The sequence below is a fragment of the Tripterygium wilfordii genome, chromosome 14, assembly GCF_013401445.1.
Source record: "Tripterygium wilfordii isolate XIE 37 chromosome 14, ASM1340144v1, whole genome shotgun sequence".
In the NCBI taxonomy this organism is placed as follows: domain Eukaryota; kingdom Viridiplantae; phylum Streptophyta; class Magnoliopsida; order Celastrales; family Celastraceae; genus Tripterygium; species Tripterygium wilfordii.
Genome location: NC_052245.1, coordinates 1,791,729 through 1,809,675, shown reverse-complemented (window position 1 = coordinate 1,809,675; position 17,947 = coordinate 1,791,729). Strand labels below are relative to the sequence as shown.

The following is a 17,947-nucleotide window of genomic DNA, read 5'->3' as shown; positions in this document are numbered from 1 at the left end:
GAAATTTCTTTGAGAATCTCAAATTATCTACATAGTATCAATGTTGAAAAATAAAACAAAATAAATAATACAAGATCGTGTAGTGTGTGTCTCTTTGGCAATCAATCGAACATCTGCAAGGCATGCCCTCTTTGAATGGTTGCCGCCATTGAAATTAATGATCAGACTGATGACCCAATCTATTGGAATTCAACAACATTGCATAGTCGTTGGTCTTCAAGCTGCCAAAAGAACTTTCCTTCACCACGAGTACTACAACTTTCAACAAGAAACTCCCAGGTTCGTTCCTGAGTATTGTAGTCCAATACTTGGACCTGCGATGGTCAATATCTTGTTATTATAAATAGCTCACCCCGACTTCCCTATGTTGCAAATCACATACACATTCCTTCATTTCTCCACCAAGCAAGCTTAGTTTTTGCCATTTTTCACATTCTATTAGCAACAAATCAAACCCAAATACCCAATATGACGGCAAGCCAATTCAGATCTCTCTGCAACTTCTTTTTCATTCTTCTGTTGCTGATTATCTCCGTATCTGTTGAAATTGACGCCCGACCCTTCAATATCATGAAATCGGAAAACCCTGCTGGTAGAGTGATAGTTCATGGTTTCTTTGATGAATGGTCTCTGGGATCAATCAAGCAATCAGGCCCAAGTCCCGGCGTCGGACACAAGTATACTGACAGCAAGAAAACCCTCGGAGGGGTTAAGGATTCCGGACCAAGCCCCGGTCAGGGACACTAGCTGCAATATTCACCATGTTCTTCTCAATACATATTCTTTTATGTATCTTGATATAATAGTTTTTGGAAGTATTTCTTGTACGCTCTAATTTGGTCATTCAATTGTTCTTTAATACAGATTGTGCCATTGAACATTCTTTTGTTCCAACTTGTAGTTTATGATTGATTTTTAATGAACATGTTTTATCTCTCATTTGTGTTTTTTCAATTTGCATGGTATGAAAGCCTGAATTTAAACGTATTAAAATTAGTATAATGTCGTTGTCGGCTATAAACCAACTATATGTGAAGTGGTAGAAGTCTATAATTATTTATATTAATAGAAAAACATAACTACTTCATTTTAATACTTAATGTGGAATGTGGGTCGCCTTTGACTTGTCATCGCTTCATAGCACTTCCAATGGTCACATTTTGCTGGGCCAGCAAAAATCAATACTGGATCCTACCTTTATTTAATGTAGAATGTGGGTACTATCTTTTGCGGACAATGCTGCATCTTCATTTTGCAACCTTTAAATATATGTGAGATTAAAATAAAGGTATTGATAATGCGTGTCTTTAACTCCTAAGAACATATGTTAAGGATTGACTAAAGCAAAATCACAGTATATCATGTGTGATGAACACTCTCTCATATAATTTTTTTAACTTAAAATACGTATATTTTTTAAATTCCAATGCATCTTTTTAATTCTTATCCAGTGACTAACTTAAGGGCGCACATTATCATTTATCTTAAAATGACCATTTTTTGCGCATGAACACAATGTGAATGATGGACTTGATAAGTCGTAAAAGAACTGGATACCACTTTGAAACGCAATTCTCGCCCTTGAATCTTCAATTCACACTCCCAATAACTGTTCTAGTGATTCTTTCATCCTGACTTTGAAGTCTATGAAATTTATAATAAAAAAAAGAAGCGATCAGTGAAATCTTTTCCGTTGAAAAACACTTCTGCTTAGACTGGCTGGCGGCGATGGAAGCTGACTATGGTTTGGGGTTTGAATGAAATTGGATTACAAATCAAATCCGCTGACCTCTCTCTCCAAGGAGAACTGTGTTGGTCAAATGACTTCAACAGCTCCATTAAAGCACCGCCAACAATGAACATTGAAGAATTCTGTGGGAAAAAATAATAATTTTCGAACATTGAAATACCAATAATTTAAGGGCACGGGCCGGGCCTAAGCCGACCAATACCGCCTACATACTTACATAGCATTATATGGATTGGGCCTGTTGGCCCAATGATTTCACGGTGTGCGCCACTCATTTAGCTATGGAAACTGCGATGCGTAACGGGATTGGACTCGACAAATTCCCTTGGTTCAATTCCTCAAAACGACGACGAAGAACCAACTCGTCCAAGTTTATTCTCCACCAAACCATTCCCTCTTCGGTTCTACGCACCAAATCATTCTCCTCTTCCCAAATCCCCCACTCTCCGTCACCGTATCCTCCACTGCGTACCCGAGGTCACTGATTATCAGCGCGGAAATTACGATCAGCATCACCGCGACCGCGAGCATAACCACCACCATCATGAGCACAATCACGATCATCACAACCACTACTCTAACGACGGAGCTGAACTTAGTGGCCCGAAGAGAGTTGTTGTTAAATTTGCGAAAGCGATTGGGTGGATGGACTTGGCGAATTTCTTAAGGGAGCACTTGCTGCTGCGCTGCCGCGCTGCCGCTTTGTTTTTCGCTGCAGCTGCTTGCCCTTACTTGCTGCCAAAGCACGCTGTAAAGCCCGTACAAAACGCTTTCATTCTGGTTACTTTTCCTCTAGTTGGGGTAAAACAAAATCCTCACACAATGTTCTTACTAAAGCTGGACGTAAACATTTTTAATTTACATTGATCTGGATCTTCTGTTTAATTTGTGCCTTATCAGTTTCTCCTTCAATTCAAATATGTTGTATGCCGTAGTAGCATGCTTAATTGTCATTTGCCTGAAATTATGGCTCAATGGGAGAACCCCGTTGCGCAGCTAGCAAACTAATTTTTATTATTCTGATAGGTCTGAGTTGATAGATTGATACTGAATTTCATAGTGCTACTTTGGATTATACTTCGGAGTTGTACAGATCAGAATGGACTCCAGGAAAATTTTCAGTTGTTTCTGGCCGCAACATGTGAAATTGTGAATTTTATAAGCTGGTTGATCAATATGATTTGAAAACTTATGTATCATGCTTATATTCTTGATGTGTACCATTGTATGTGTTATGAGAAGAGATAGGGTCTGTTGATTAAGGAGAGGAGTTAGCACTAGTACCAAAAATAGCCAACTATCAGTAATTGGAAACCGATTTTTGTTGACGAACTTACTACATCTGTATAATCTCGCGTGTCTTTCTGAGTTGGTCTATATGCCACTCCACCTTGTAATGCTATATGTGTACCTGAGTGTATTGTGTATATGTATATATGCAAAAAAAATTTGGTTGAACGCTGTTTTGAACGTGGGAATTTCATAGCTATTCCTTACTTTGGAAGGTGGAGAACTTGATTTCTTCTTTTTCTGCAATTATTTTAAATGCTTCAATGACCATAGGTTCTGGGACTGTGATTGTTAACAAATTCTTTATAGACTGTTAAACTAATTATTTTGATACATTGTGTCTCATCTCTGTTGATCATTCACTGCAGCTGAAGAAATTTTTACCAGCGTTGAAGAGTTGAAAGAGAACTATCCAGATTCTGCCCTTGTTTTGAATGTGAATGGTGATAAACTCCCAAATATCTCCAATTGGTCATGCCAGAGTGTCCCTGTGCATAACATAAAAGTGGACTCCTATATTTTTGTTGGAGCTGGTGAGGTCTGTAGTGAGTCTAGTGACAGTTTGTTAAATTTTTTCTCATGCACAATAATTGCTATGGTGTTTGTTAACTCTTCATTATTTATGTTGACTTTATTTCTAGTATTTTCATGGAATTACTGTTGCAAGAAGTGAAGTATCATAGTTTTCTGCAATTGTTTCTTCGAGTCATTACCTTTCTGAATTTCCTGTTCGAAAATTCACAATCAATGGAGGCCAAGTTAACGAACTTAAAGATTTGTTGAGTACTCATATCCAGATTTAGATTCAAGGGAACAAACCTGCTCCTTTTATTCTTAATGCTGTTTTTGAGGTGAGTATAAACTTGCATTACGGGCGAACATGTGGCCGGGATGCAACCTAAAGGTCACAGATTTAATTCTTTGAAACAATCTCTCCACATATTATGTAGGGATAAGGTTTGTGTACATCTTGTTTGTCCCTGACCCTGCCCACTACGGGAACCTTGTGTAGGAGTGTTGTTTTTCAATAAACTTGCGTTCATAACAAGTACTTTAGAGCGCAAAAAACCATCCTATTACTTATTATGGAGTACCCCGCATTTATTTTGGTGGAATGAACATCTACAAACTCGTGTAAAGAAACACACTCAGCTAATGAATTGAACCGACAAGTTAAATGATTTTGCCTGCCTTATATTGTGAAGAACTAACTTTTTGCTTGTCGTTGCTATGTTCTTAGGTTGTTCCTGTCGATTGTGAAGTTTTTCAAGGTAGTGCAACAATCACCACTGAACAGTTAACTGAGGAAGTCAATCCCTTCGAGGCAAAAGTCGGAGATAGGGTTCCAGGTGGTGCAAGGAATCTGGATGGGAGAATGATTATAAAGGTATGCTGATTTTTGTAGTTATATTCTAAAAGGTATATGCGTGGATAGATTGCCATTCCTTTTCTTTCCATAGAAATTAGTCTCTTTTGGAATTTTTGGTATGAAAAACATTCAAATGTGTTTGCCAAGTTTCTGTGCTATGTAGGTAATATCCTGGATGTTTTGAGAGTAATTTTTATTCTTATTTTGGCTGCTTCCACTGAATTTCCTTTCTAAAATTGGATCAGGCAAAAAAGACTTGAAAGAATCAACGCTCAGCAGAATCATGCAATTAACTGAAGAAGCACAAATGAATAAACCGAAGATTCAGAGGTGGCTAGATGAATTTGGTGGGCACTACAGCAAGGTGGTGGTTGCTTTATCTGTCGGTATTGCTTTCCTTGTTGGGCCAATTCTTTTCGAGTGGCCATTCTTCAGCAATTTAGGTAAGATGAACAAGAGGACGTCATTCTTGTGCAAGAAAGGTACAAGTCATCTAAACATCTTCCTCTTATCATGTCGGGTTTTTTTTAGGCACATAAAGAAGAAGAAAAAGAAACAAAACATTACAAAACAAAACTCATTCATATATTTGCGGCACCATCTATATATGAATGAATTTGTGCTTGTGCCTCCAAATGTAGCATATTTTGTTTAATTTTCCTTCTATTAGTTGTTAGCCGGTTTAGCTAACATTGGAGGCACTCCTTTTCGGGATTTGACTACGAAATTACTGCTGTAATTGTGATTCTATAGCTTTACATTTTGCTTGAATGTAATTGGCATTATGTGGACTTTATCCATTCATATGATGTTCTTCTCTAATTATTATTGCTGCAGACTATATATGCCGAAGTAAATTTCTTCTTTAAAGTATGTAGACATGTAGTACTTCCATATTGTCTTAAAACACATTTTTGTGAGCCAGGCATGTTTTGTTTGCTCATGCTTGAGGTTGGACTATTGAAGGTTGCTCTTCTGAAATATGCAATTAACATAGTAGGACTGCTATAATTGCTGTTATGGTTTTGGGTCCTCGATGTTGTACTGATTCACTGGTTGGAATCACAGATGGTATCAGAACATTACTAAGGGCATTATGCTTCTGCAGGACTAATGTTATAATTGTTTTATACTCTTTGGTTAGATGGCCGCTACTGGCTACTCTGCTGCTTTCCATTTGTCCCCGACTTCCCCTCAGAAACAGTTATGCGGTTTATTTTTCTTTTTTGGGTTTAGATAATGGTTGATTATTCCAACTTCCCTGAGAATTAGTTATATGGTTGGTTATTAATGTGAGCAAGTCATACTTCTCAAACTAGATTCAAAAACAGTGGACTCAATTAGTCGTTGAAGACTCACAAAACAAGAGACGGTTCAATTAATGGGAGGACAGAAGACAAACGAAACAAATACATAATTCTCTAACTGCCAACTGCTGCCTGTTATGGCCTTACCATCCGTGCCTTATCTCCTTTTAACTTCTCAACAACCAACTTTTCACCGACTAAGATTTTTAGATTTTCAAATGAACTTGCACGAGAAGAAAGGCCAATTGACCAGGCAAGATGGCCATATACCGTTGATGGTTTAAGATAATTAGTCTTGTAATTCAGGGGCACAGGGCCACAGACGTGAAACGTGTTTTCTCAAACCATCCGAGGAACAAACAAAAAAAAAAGAAACAAAAGCACCATGAGGCCTGGAATTGAAATTTTAATTCACTTTTTGCGAACTTTGTAGGTTCAATTTGTTTCTCATAATGCCATGTCTAGTTCCCTAAAACTGAATAACAAGGTCACAAAAGGCGTTTTCTGGATCTTTTTCCCATGGTCATGACTCGTGACATCTTCTTCTGTAGATCCAACTCAGTCCCAGTTGGGGCTGTTCTTACCTCATCTGTCCATCTCTCTGTACACGAACCCAAAATTATTCTCTACGACGCTAAAGCCAAAATAAACAAAGGGTGAAACAACAGCTCAGTTTCCTCTCTCCCTCTAATTCTCATTAACACTGTTCAGTTAACTCTTCTCAACTCAGTTGACTCGGACTCATTAATCGATCTTGTTTACTCCAACCCGATTCACCGCTGCATTCCTAAATCCCTCTCCAGCAGCAGCTTGCATGCACATTCCACCACTCTGCTCCATCATGTAACTCCTAACCTCCCTCCTTATCATCTCCTGCATCACCGCCATCAACTCCGTACTCAACCCCGCAAACCCCATCCCCGCCGCCGGATGTGGTGCTAGACAAGGTTTCATCACCGTGACCAGCGGTGCAGTGGTATTAGTGTTAGCCACATGAGTTTGAGTCTGAATTGGCTCTGAAGTAGCGCGATTTGAAATCTCATTTGAATCGGCACCGGGAAGTGATAAACTCAGTGAGGTAGGTGGATCATTGTTATTAGACGACGACGTCGTCTCCACAGGAGGCAAGATACCGCCGGTTCTAGCCACCGGTCTGTATATATGAGAAGATGACAAGACATGAACGCTAGAATCGCTCACATCGGATCCAGATGGACTCCCAGGATTCATATACAGACCAGTGGAGACAGGCACACCACCGGAACCCGCACTCACCGATCGCTTCAAAGGTTGGCAGTTGTTCAAATTAACTTCATACCCCTCACTATTACAGTAGTTATCACCTTCCATCATCGAACCACACTTGCGCTTTAGAGTCGAGTTCCAGTGGTTCTTGATCGCGTTATCGGTGCGGCCATTAAGAAGGCGAGCGATGGTGGCCCACTTGTTACCGAATCGAGCGTGGGTTCGGATTATAGTCTCGTCCTCCTCCGCAGTGAAGGCCCGGTGCTCGACCTGAGGTGAGAGCTGGTTGCACCACCGCAGCCTGCACGACTTGCCTGACCGGCCGGGAATCGACTTGCTGATAAGAGACCAGTTTCTCGCGCCGTGCTTCTCCACCAGCCTCTGTAAGGCGTCGTCCTCTTCTGGGCTCCATGGACCCTTGATCCGATCCATTTCCTTTCTAGAAGCTGCCATTAAAACGGATATGAGAGATTCAGATCATACAATGAACCAGTCTTTCTGGTTAGATTTTTTCCAGTTTACGATTAGTGATACGATAGAGGGAGGAAGACCAGGACGCCTTGCTCTGTGTGTGAGGGAGATTTTATAAGAGGGAGAGATGGGGAGAGATGTATATAGAGGAGTAGAAGGGGTAACCGATTGAGCCGGTGGAGACGTTATGGACACCGCTTCTTCCAGGCAAGCGGTTGGAATTGCGATACAGCTGGCTAACAGACACGCGTCACATCTCAGTTGCACTGATTTACATAGGTCACTCTCTCTTAATAACCTCTCTCTGCTTTCTCTTTTAATCATTTTCCTTTTCAAAACTCACTCTCTCAGGAGCGTCAGTTTCACGATTTCAAAGCCAAGTCCTCAGAGTGGAGCGGGCCATCAATGGTAATTTCAATTTCCATTTTTTTTCGCTTTTTTAAATATGAACAGTTAAATTTATTTATTTTTTTGAAATTAAAGGTTTGGGGAGCGGTCGGGACTCAAACACACGTCCTAATAAGTAGGTCAATCTTTTACATACGACGTAATTGTCGTTCAACTAACGACTCATTTACTAGTTTTGGTAGGTAATAAATTCGCTTAATTTTCTTCTTCAAAATCATATTAAATCACTATATTTTTCTGATAAAATGATATACGGATGATTGAAATATGTTTTATTAATGACTACTAAGATTATATTTACATAAAATCATAAAAAAAAATTACACAATTAAAAATTTATATTTTTTGGATAAACCTCATTTGAGTTCATCTACCATCTGTTTTTATAAACACCTAAATTATTTAATAAGACATTTAAATTTAACATGGTTTTAGATAAAAATTAGAGGAATTCAAGAAATTTGGAATTGCGGTCCCCATCCAAAGTAAGTTCACTGTTCTTGAACCACAAATATTAGGCCAAATATTAAACAAATAAATATCGAAGAGATAAAGATGGATAGATGTTGTTGTTGGGTAAGGACGTTTATAGGAGCCTGAGTTTGACTGGCTAGGTATGCCAGGCTGTGGAGCATTAATTTCCCGGTTTTTTAAAAAAAACCTTCTTAATTTTTTCAAAAAAGAAAAGAAAAGAGAAAAGGACGGCCGCACGGAACCGCTGAGCTGGAGCAAAACGACAAGAGTGGTCGCCGAATCAGAGGGCGAATCATTACTGCTATACTGTCCATTCCAGCCTGTAAACCTGCCACCACCACCATCTCCCCCATTCACCTCCCTCACCCTCTCTCTCTCCGTAACAGCCTCAATCTCCCCCTGACACATGTCGGTCATCCATTCGTTTTCTCAAACAACCATAACCCTAACACTAACGGTCCCTCTCTCCTCCAGCTTTACTGGTACGGAGCCGGTAACCCAGTATTCAAATCCCATGCCACGTACCTTCCTCTAACCTTCCTGATTAAAGTTTTTTTTTTTAAACTGAATTAACAGAATTAACAAAAATCAAGTGGAGGTGATTAATAATTTAATATCATATTAATTGAACAAAAAGAGCTAAAGAGGAGGGGATGAGTGTGTACGGTGAATAATAATAAGCGAAGAAGATATGGTGCAGAGACCCGAATCCGTTCCTGTTACTGGTACATCGTACCTACTACCTAATGCCCCTGCCGTTTGGTGTGAAGGTGGGGCAAACCGTATTTGTATTGATTTCCAACTTATTTTTTGTGATCTTTTGCAACTTTGACTGTCTGTACAGTCGGTTGTAGCCTAAAATATCTTAATTTTTTTTTTTCTGGTGTATATGTTCATTTTTTAAAAGACCAAGCTTGACTCTGCCAATAGCCAATGTAGCTAAATAGTGATTTACTAAACTTTTCTTTTTAATTAATTGATGAATTTTTGGTTGGTGTCAAGATCAATAAATGTATTGCATCTCTCACTTAAGGATGCATTTTATAAATATAAGCCTAATGGAGATCATGAATTCATGCGGGCCCGTGGTTCAGAGCGGACGATATTTTTAATGTGTTTGAGCTTGAATTTTCAATATGATATTAAAACAAACACTTGGTCCATTTAGACGTGCCCCTCTGTCTGTTTACTGGTTAGGTCTAACGTAACTCAACCAACAAATACGAGAAATTGTCAAGACTAATATCCCACATCAAAATAACATAATTCAAACGAATGATATATAAGTAAAAACATTACACCTTTCACATAAAATGAGTTTTCTGCATTTAAGAATCAATGATAAGGACTTACGAAAAATAAATCCATCCAGACCCTTAGTTAAGAGCAAAAAATATCCTCAATTTGGAGTTAAATTTACAACGGTTTTGATTTTGGATAGAGTTTAAAAAGTTTTGAGGAATCTAACCTGAATTTGCAAGGAAGTATGACCTGAAACATTAAAGAAACAATGAAGAAAGAAACATTTCTTTTGTTTGGGGGAAGAATAAAAAAAAAACATTGGGAAAGGGACATAACCAACTGGCCAACTGTCATTTACACAGTTCTCTGCTTTTTCTTTATTTTATTTTTTTCTGTTTTTCAAAAGACGTTAGCTTTTAGATGCCAAAACATAATACTTTTCTTACATGGATAAACAAGTACAAAATATTTATAATTTTTTTATCACTCAATTTCAATTTATTAGAGTTAAAATTAATGACATCAAAATCACCCCCGCATGGTAAAAAATACTTAACTAACACTTGAGTTTGGGGGTCCTGCAGTAGGCCATCTACTGGAGGGCCAGCAATAGGCTCAATTAGAGCTTAATTAATTTTTAATAAATTTTAAAAAAATTATAGATGCAAATTATTTAGTGTATTGATTAACATCATGTGTTTTTTTAAGGAATAAAAAACTAAATTCATTGACAAATAAGAATAAGTAAAATAGGTGTTTGATCCAACAATAGAAAACTCCTCAACTACTAACACTTCAATCCAGAAAACTACTCAACCCACCGAAGAACCCAACCAAACCTACATTTTTTATCTGCAATATTAACAAATTGAGAGAAACCATTATTAAACAAAGCCATGCTTAATTAATCGTCCGTGCGCCTTTTTTCTCTTGGTCACGGCACTTTGACACAATTTACCCTCCATGCCTCATTCATGAATGTGTGTATAGATATGTTGTGGCTTATTAATGAGAGATATTTTAAAGCAACCAAAGGGAAGGTGGAGATACGGAGAATCGTACTTCCAGCTTTCGTAACCGTTGAAATGGGAACAGCTGTCAGACTACCCATCCAGACCCTTCTTTAAAATCTTTATTTAACTTTTGGGTTTTTATCCTTCGCATGTGCTCCTGAGACCTTGTCACGTGCTCCCGCCTCACCTATTGGAGACACAGGTTCGACATGTATCTTCTTATGCGGCACTATCTTCTACGGATTGACCGATATGACCCTACCTGTATAAACTAATACAAGGTCATTAAAGTAATTGGGGAGTCCTTTATATACGGTCAAGTGTACCTAGAGGGTACGGTTTAGTGAATAATTGTGTGTATTTCACGTGTGAACGAATGATCTGGGAGGTTTCCTCGCACAAATATCTAGGGGCAGATCCTACAATTAAAGTAAATATTACTATATATTATTAAAAGATTATTTGAGCGAGTTAGAGACTTGGTCGGTTCGTCGACTCATGGTTAAGAAAACAATATATATAACACAGACCACGTTGGAAGCACTAGGGTAGTATGTATCTTGAATTCGTGATTGCTTTTTCATTATTGGATGCCCTTGACATATGTTATGCCAATTATATATGCTCAATTATAGCATTCCTCAAGACAAAACCCAAACTAGAAGGAAAACTAAGAATGGTGTTTTATCTTATTTAAAATGACATGGAAATTCGGTTGATTATTTAAGGGTTTATCTCCTATAGTTTCTTGATGCACTAAACAAAGTGTTGGCATTGTTTACTGTTAAGAACCCAAACAATTAGAAGTGATATTGTCAATGGCGGATCTAGGAAATGTTATGAGAGGGGACTTGGTCTATAGGAGAGAGTGAAAAGGTTGATGGGTCCCGAATTTTTTTTAAAGCTATTTACAAATATCCAACAAAAAGTAGTCCAAATATATCCATATTAATATGATGATAAAGTCTTACAATTTAATTTTCAACTCCAAAAACGCAACTATTAGTGCTCTTTTCTTCAGCTGCATACTCATATTCTTTTGTCTAGTCTAAAGCTAGTTCAGAGAATGTATGAATAAGACCTTTGAAAGCTTACAAGTCGACTATAAATATTATAGTAACAATTCAAAATTCAAAGATACACAGAGATAAGGAGAGATCTCTCACCTCCAGCTTTGAAGAAGGCCAATAGAACAATGTACTTGAGAATCGATTGATGAATTTGAAGAAAATCAAAAGGAGACAACAGGGCAAGTTCTCTTGATTTAGTCTGATATCTCATATGAAGTTTAGGGGAAAGACATTGGCTTATTAGGACTTATGGAGAGTTGGGTTTATTAGAGCTTGTGGAGAGTTAGACTTATTAGGGCTTATTTTGTATTAAAAGAAATGGATTTATATTGAAATTTAGGTATATTTAATGAATTTTTTTCAAAAATTGAGGGTGGGCTCTGGGATTACATTGGCTCCCCCCCCTTGGATATTGTTTGTTGTGGTTCAAATCCCCACACGAATTTGTTTTCTGAGGTCATATGCGTGATTGATCTTCAAAGTACTTAGTTTCAGAAAACGCGTTATTTGTATGAGAGAAGTTGAACCTTTACTTATATATCACTTAATTGAGTTATGTCAATCTGATGTGAGACTACAAGTCTTGACATTCCCCGCACTTACGAACTCCGTTATGCGAAAGCTAACAAGTGGACACGTGTAGAATGTCCTCTTTCCAAACGTTTTAATAAAATTTTCATGATAAAAAATGGTGAGTCGTATTGTCTATAGATCAAGTGTATATCAAGCTCTAATTGCATACTAATTAATTCTATTACTACAAACTTGCAGGAAGATTATGCCAGATAACAAAATAACATGAGGCCCAAAATTCACCGTCCAACTTGACCTTCACTTCCCTCCTAGGCAGCACTGACACGTCAAATTTGGTCTCGCACTCGCACTGAGTTCGGCGTGGACACGGGAGCGGCATCGACTCGGCTAAATTCGTATGTGACGCGGCAATCCCGCACTCCTTCAAAATAGGAAAAAAAAAAAAGAAGACTCAGCGCCGACTCGTGCCGGAGTTCGGCACCGACTCATATGTCGAAAAGAAAGTATAACAGAGGTTGACAATCACTACAATAACCTGCAAATTAAGTACTCCAGGTACAAATCATAAGCTTCCCAAATCATAACACTACTGAATTAAGAATAAGAAATCGGTCTGGAACTTTCAAAATTAATAAATGAGAAAAAAAAAACCAGAAGAGAGAAGGAGAAAATAGCAGAAGAGAGAAGGGGAGAGAGAAGTTTAAAGGAGTTTCTCCAAAATAAAAATAAAAAAACAAAAGAGAAGGTTAAAGGCACACGGTTTAAGAAGAGGTGCTTTAAAAGTAGACAATAATGGGTTGGGTTTTCGTGCCACTACAGTTTCAAAAGAATACAAAGTGTTTCTTTAAATTCATGGCGATGATGAAGTTGTTTCTTTAAATTCATAGATTCGTATGTCGATAATTTAATACATTGTGAACAATATTTTATATTTGAGAACGAAGTTGTTTAGAGAATTTGATAAAATAAAATACGACTTGTCCTTTTCTTTGATTAATATATAAAGAACATATTTTTTATTTGTCGAGTCCCCCCGCACCCGCATCTTGGATTCTTTGATAATTTACGAATCCCCGTGTCCCCGCACCCGCATTCCGTGTCCCCGCATCCGAGTCGGTGCTGCCTAGCTTCCCTCCCTCCTACATTATTTGTATGGGCTTTGTCGGCACGTGGAAAATGAGCCGATATTAGGCACCGTGCAAAAAGGACGGACAAAAAGGACGGTTGTTACGAAAGTTACAAATACACACGTGTCGCATTTCAGGCGGTTCCACGTCAGAATTATAAATGATAATACAAGCAGCAGACACAAACGTCCACAGCCCAAAGATGTTCGGTGCCCTTTTCTTCCCACCACGTCATAAGATTTGTTGAGAGCGGGCCCCATTTCAATATGTCGTTTTAGTCTTACGTGGCAGTAAAACGTCACCGCATAAAATATCGTTATTTTTTAACAAATAAAAAAAGAAAAAGTTGGGGATTTAAGTAAACTAGTGGCTGTCTCCTTTCGAACCGTCAATGAGATAAGCGAAGGGAGATGGAGGGCCACGTCATTTGAGGTTTGCCAGCTATAACGCATTACTCTCTTTGTGGGGATTGTTTATCCGTGTTTTTGTATTTTCTGAGTTGAACGAAACCGACAGCATCTCTTTCTTTTTTCTTTTCTTTTTTTTTTGCTTCGGGATTCGTTACCATGATTCCCGCTATCGTAAACCGTATGTGGCCATCTGATCGCATTGCTTTTGCAGTCTCGTGCATCTCAAAAGGTAAAGGTAAATATTTTCTAATCAGTTTCACGGAACGACGTCGCTTGATATCCTTAAAGCTAGCATGAGTAGATGATGAATTTTTGCCCATTCCAAATCAAATCCCAATACAATGTTTTTCCCATTTAGCACGGTGGTAATTATCTATGTCGTGATTAATTATTTTTTAAGTCTAACATGTTTGAAATGTTTATATCAATTAATGGACTAGTCTTCTAATTTTCAATTTAAGGTGTTTATTGCATTCATTTTATTTTTCACATTAACATGAGGGCAAGGGTAACTAGCGTTAATAACTCTTTAAGCATGATTATAAGGATACCCATTCATTGTAGAATGTTCGGTTTAAATAACAACCATTGTCGGAAGGGCGGACCAGTCACCAAAGCCTTACGAAAGTGATTTCTTATCTAAAACTGCCCAACCGATGCACAAAATACATTTCTACCTCAACAACCATTATAGCATACTTGATGCATAATGAATCATATATGTTGTCAGTTGTTTTGGTAGATATTTTTCTTCAAACAAAGAGAAGACAAGGACACTCTTTAATTCTATAATTCCAAATTAAGTTAAAGAAAGAAAAGAGTATATGTCTACTATATGAGATCAATGTGAGCCTCCAGAATAACATAAATATATTTTAATAATTGACCACTAGCATGTGGTATAGTATTAGAGTTGTAACAAATTTCAATTCATGAGAACGATCTCTCCACATATTATGTGAAGAAAATCCGCGTACATCTTGTATGTCCCCAATTTATGCATAACTGTATAAACTAAAAAAAGGCCTTACAAGTTTAGTAATAAAATGCAAAGCTGTGTAGTTTTAATTGGAAACGAAACTGACTATAGCTCCCACCGAAAATGAAGACAGGGAGGAGGCCCGTCCTATAATTATTGTTCAAAAACCTTTTTTGGACAATAATTTTATGGTAAATCAGCATCTAATATAAAAATAACAGGTTGTAAACCATTTTTGTGTGATATTGATGGAGGTCTGAGAGTCATATCAATCGCAATTAAGGCATCAAAATTGATTGCCGCTGTTAAATGACAAAATATAGTTCAAAATGTAATTGACAGGGTCGGTCCAAAAGCACTAATTCCATGGTTTTTGATTGGAGAGTTTAGTCTTTCATTATTTGCTTCTAGACTACTTTTAGCGTAGGGTCTTACATATCCACAAACTTGAACAGTTATTGGATGCTATTATATCCACTAGCTAGTAGACCAAAATCTGCAGTATTTTCCGAAAAGGAGACTCATTGTGACTTGCTATTATCATTCAACTATTCTGTTGTGGAACAACTAGTTTAGATGGCAAGATGTGTGCCCACTCTCTCACCTCCAAGAGATTAATTATGGGTTCGAGTGGGGGGAGACGAGTATCTCGCCTGAAATAAAATCATGTGAGACTAGGTGAAACTCAACCCAAAACGGATAATTTCTCTAATGTGAGTGCGGGTGTAACTGTGGCTCTGGCCCAAAAATTCCCCTTACAGTGCATATGGAACTGACCAAGAAACTAAGCAAGTACAGTACTATACACACTACGTACCCACTGAACTTTAATTGGTTTGATTTTTTTCAAATACAGTTGAAATCCTTAAGAAGAAGAAGAAAACAATTCCCTGAGAAGCCAACCTTAGCCAATTAACCCAATATGTCAAAGGGGGTGGAGCCCCAATGTTCCTTTGTGGGTTATGTTGTTAGGTTATATGTCATTGTCTATCAAAGCAATTGAAAGCTTAACTTGGCTAAGCAACTTCACTTTGAAGCTCCTTTAATAATCCAAAAGAGATTCTCAAAGTAGTTGTATGATAAAATCATAGTAGAAAGCATCCCCTCCCTCTCTTGATTTCCTTCTCATCATACCAGTTAGGCAAACTTTGGAGCCCCCCAGTTGATATTTCTAGTTGAATTTTCCAAATATGAATCAAACTATAAGGTTTAATTTTCATAATCTTTCATATTTTAATTAAGTGAAAACAAATAATATTTCTATTGATATTTATAATTCTATTTCAGGACAAGCATATATTAACATAACATATTTCAAGACAATATTCTCAGCTTAAATTAGTATAAATCTACGTGTAGAATCGAATCTAAAGTTTTTATGACCGTATAAATAATGTCAAAAATTATGATGAATTACTATGACACTCTTATATTACTAAATTTAAACCACAAGCTTTTGATTGCATGATTGCATGAAGCCAAAGACAGAGTTGGGAGATGCCAAAATTTTCTTTCCTTCTCCATTCTTCGTGAGTGCTTTTTCTTGGCAGCCAAACAAGAAAAAAGCTAGCTAGCTGCCTAATAGTACCTAACATCATTAATGATTTCAAATTTTCCGTTATTGTATGGTAAGTCTGGTCTTTGTGTTGTGGGGTGTCCGAAATGAAGAAATGTTGTGGTGTCCTTTCGTGCTTTGTTTTTTGAGAATTTATGGTCTATATGCTGCTACCTAGGGTAGTTCCTTCTTGTTCGTTTGTGAGACTTTGGTAATTATTGGACCTTTTTTTCTCCCTTGTAATTTCAATTATCCTGCTATTTTTGTTATTGTTTTATTAATTATTTCAAGATTTATATTACAGTTCAAATGTTGAACCCCACGTAATTGACTCAGTCGTCTCAGTTTGGAGTTAGTTGAGAAGACTCTCTGGTGGCCAGCCCAGTAGACCCAATGACCCCCCACATTGATGTTGACTCTTCAGCTCCGAAATAATTACCCAGAATAAAAGCAAAAGCTACTAAGCTAGAGAAACAGAATTTGAGGTGTTGTTAACGTACACAAAAGGAATATGAGTTCTTAAATTTTCTAGGTTCTATTGTATACAACTTAACACGGCAACTAATCAAGCTTATGATCATGGATCAGTAGGTCATAGGGCATATATTCATCAATGACGTAGGATGAGTGGAGATCGCGTTTGAAGAAGGAATTGATGAGAATCAAGAAGGAATTGAGAAAAGAAACTTCGAAAGGGTTGCAGTGAAGAACTAGTCGTAACTTTTGACTCGGTGGGCATATTTTCTATTATAATATGTTTTCGAAGACTGATTTTCGTCCTCCATAGCTTATTCAACTAGGGCTTGCCTGATTGAGGTCATTTTCAAGCTCAAATTACCTGTTTAAGGCAGTCTGATTGGTGGTCAAAGTTTTATTATTTTTGGTCAACTTTTCGTTTTAATTTGTTTTGTTTTAGTTAATGTTCTTGTTGGTCTTTTTACTTAATTAGGGTTTCCTATTGACTATTTATACTGCTGATTGGTTGTTATTTGGATTATTATTGAAGTTAATAAACTTTTGGTTTACAACCAATCTTTCTTGGTGGACTCCAAGATTGTTCTTGAGGATTTACGTTTGTAAATTCCCTTGATTGTTTCGCGCTGCGTCAATCAAGGACTATCGGAATATTCGTGTGACATTGATATATATGTTTGGTATGTTTGTTTTCAATGAGTTTTCTGTTTTCATTTTTCTAAAACCAGGAAACAATTTGGAAAACTCCTTTGATTGTTATTTTAGGAATACGAAATACAAAAAATCACTTGCAAACATAAAATAAAATGCCAAAAAACGAACGTTTTACACAAACAATATCATAAATTGAATTTCTAAGTCCGAAATTAAGGATGGTATATGGGAATTAAATTGACCTTTATTTTTTGTGATGTAATTCATTAATCACATCTCATTGTACATGTTCGTTAATGTCAAGGTATTAAAAAAGCAACATAAAAAAAATCAACATTAGCTTGCAAGTCTCTGTGTCTGATTTGTGAAAGGATCCCCCACCAATCCCACAAAGTAAAAAAGTGGTAGTTTTCGGCAGCTCCAGCCTGTGTTTTTTTGTCAATACCTAATGTAGTCAAAACCTGTCAAAGAAAATAAAAACTTTGATTCAGGCTTCACCAGTGGAAAAACGCCAGCTTGTCTTACTCGCAGGCAGAATAATTGAAGCTTCCAAAACCTCTCAACATCATAAAGAG

At 37.4% G+C, this 17,947-nt stretch overlaps 2 protein-coding genes across 2 annotated transcripts; one reads left to right on the top strand and one right to left on the bottom strand.

Moving 5' to 3' along the window:
* The first annotated feature begins 607 nt into the window (after positions 1-607).
* On the top strand, positions 608-4,274 carry LOC120015124 (probable cadmium/zinc-transporting ATPase HMA1, chloroplastic). Its single transcript, XM_038867348.1, has 3 exons — positions 608-733; positions 2,030-2,551; positions 3,409-4,274. The coding sequence occupies exons 1-3, from the start codon at positions 608-610 to the stop codon at positions 3,439-3,441; spliced, it is 681 nt and encodes a 226-aa protein (XP_038723276.1). The 3' UTR covers positions 3,442-4,274.
* A 1,811-nt stretch (positions 4,275-6,085) lies between these two features.
* On the bottom strand, positions 6,086-7,552 carry LOC120015157 (transcription factor MYB44-like). Its single transcript, XM_038867386.1, has one exon. It carries the CDS (start codon positions 7,412-7,414, stop codon positions 6,461-6,463), a length of 954 nt encoding a protein of 317 aa, XP_038723314.1. The 5' UTR covers positions 7,415-7,552; the 3' UTR covers positions 6,086-6,460.
* Between the last annotated feature and the right edge of the window lie 10,395 nt (positions 7,553-17,947).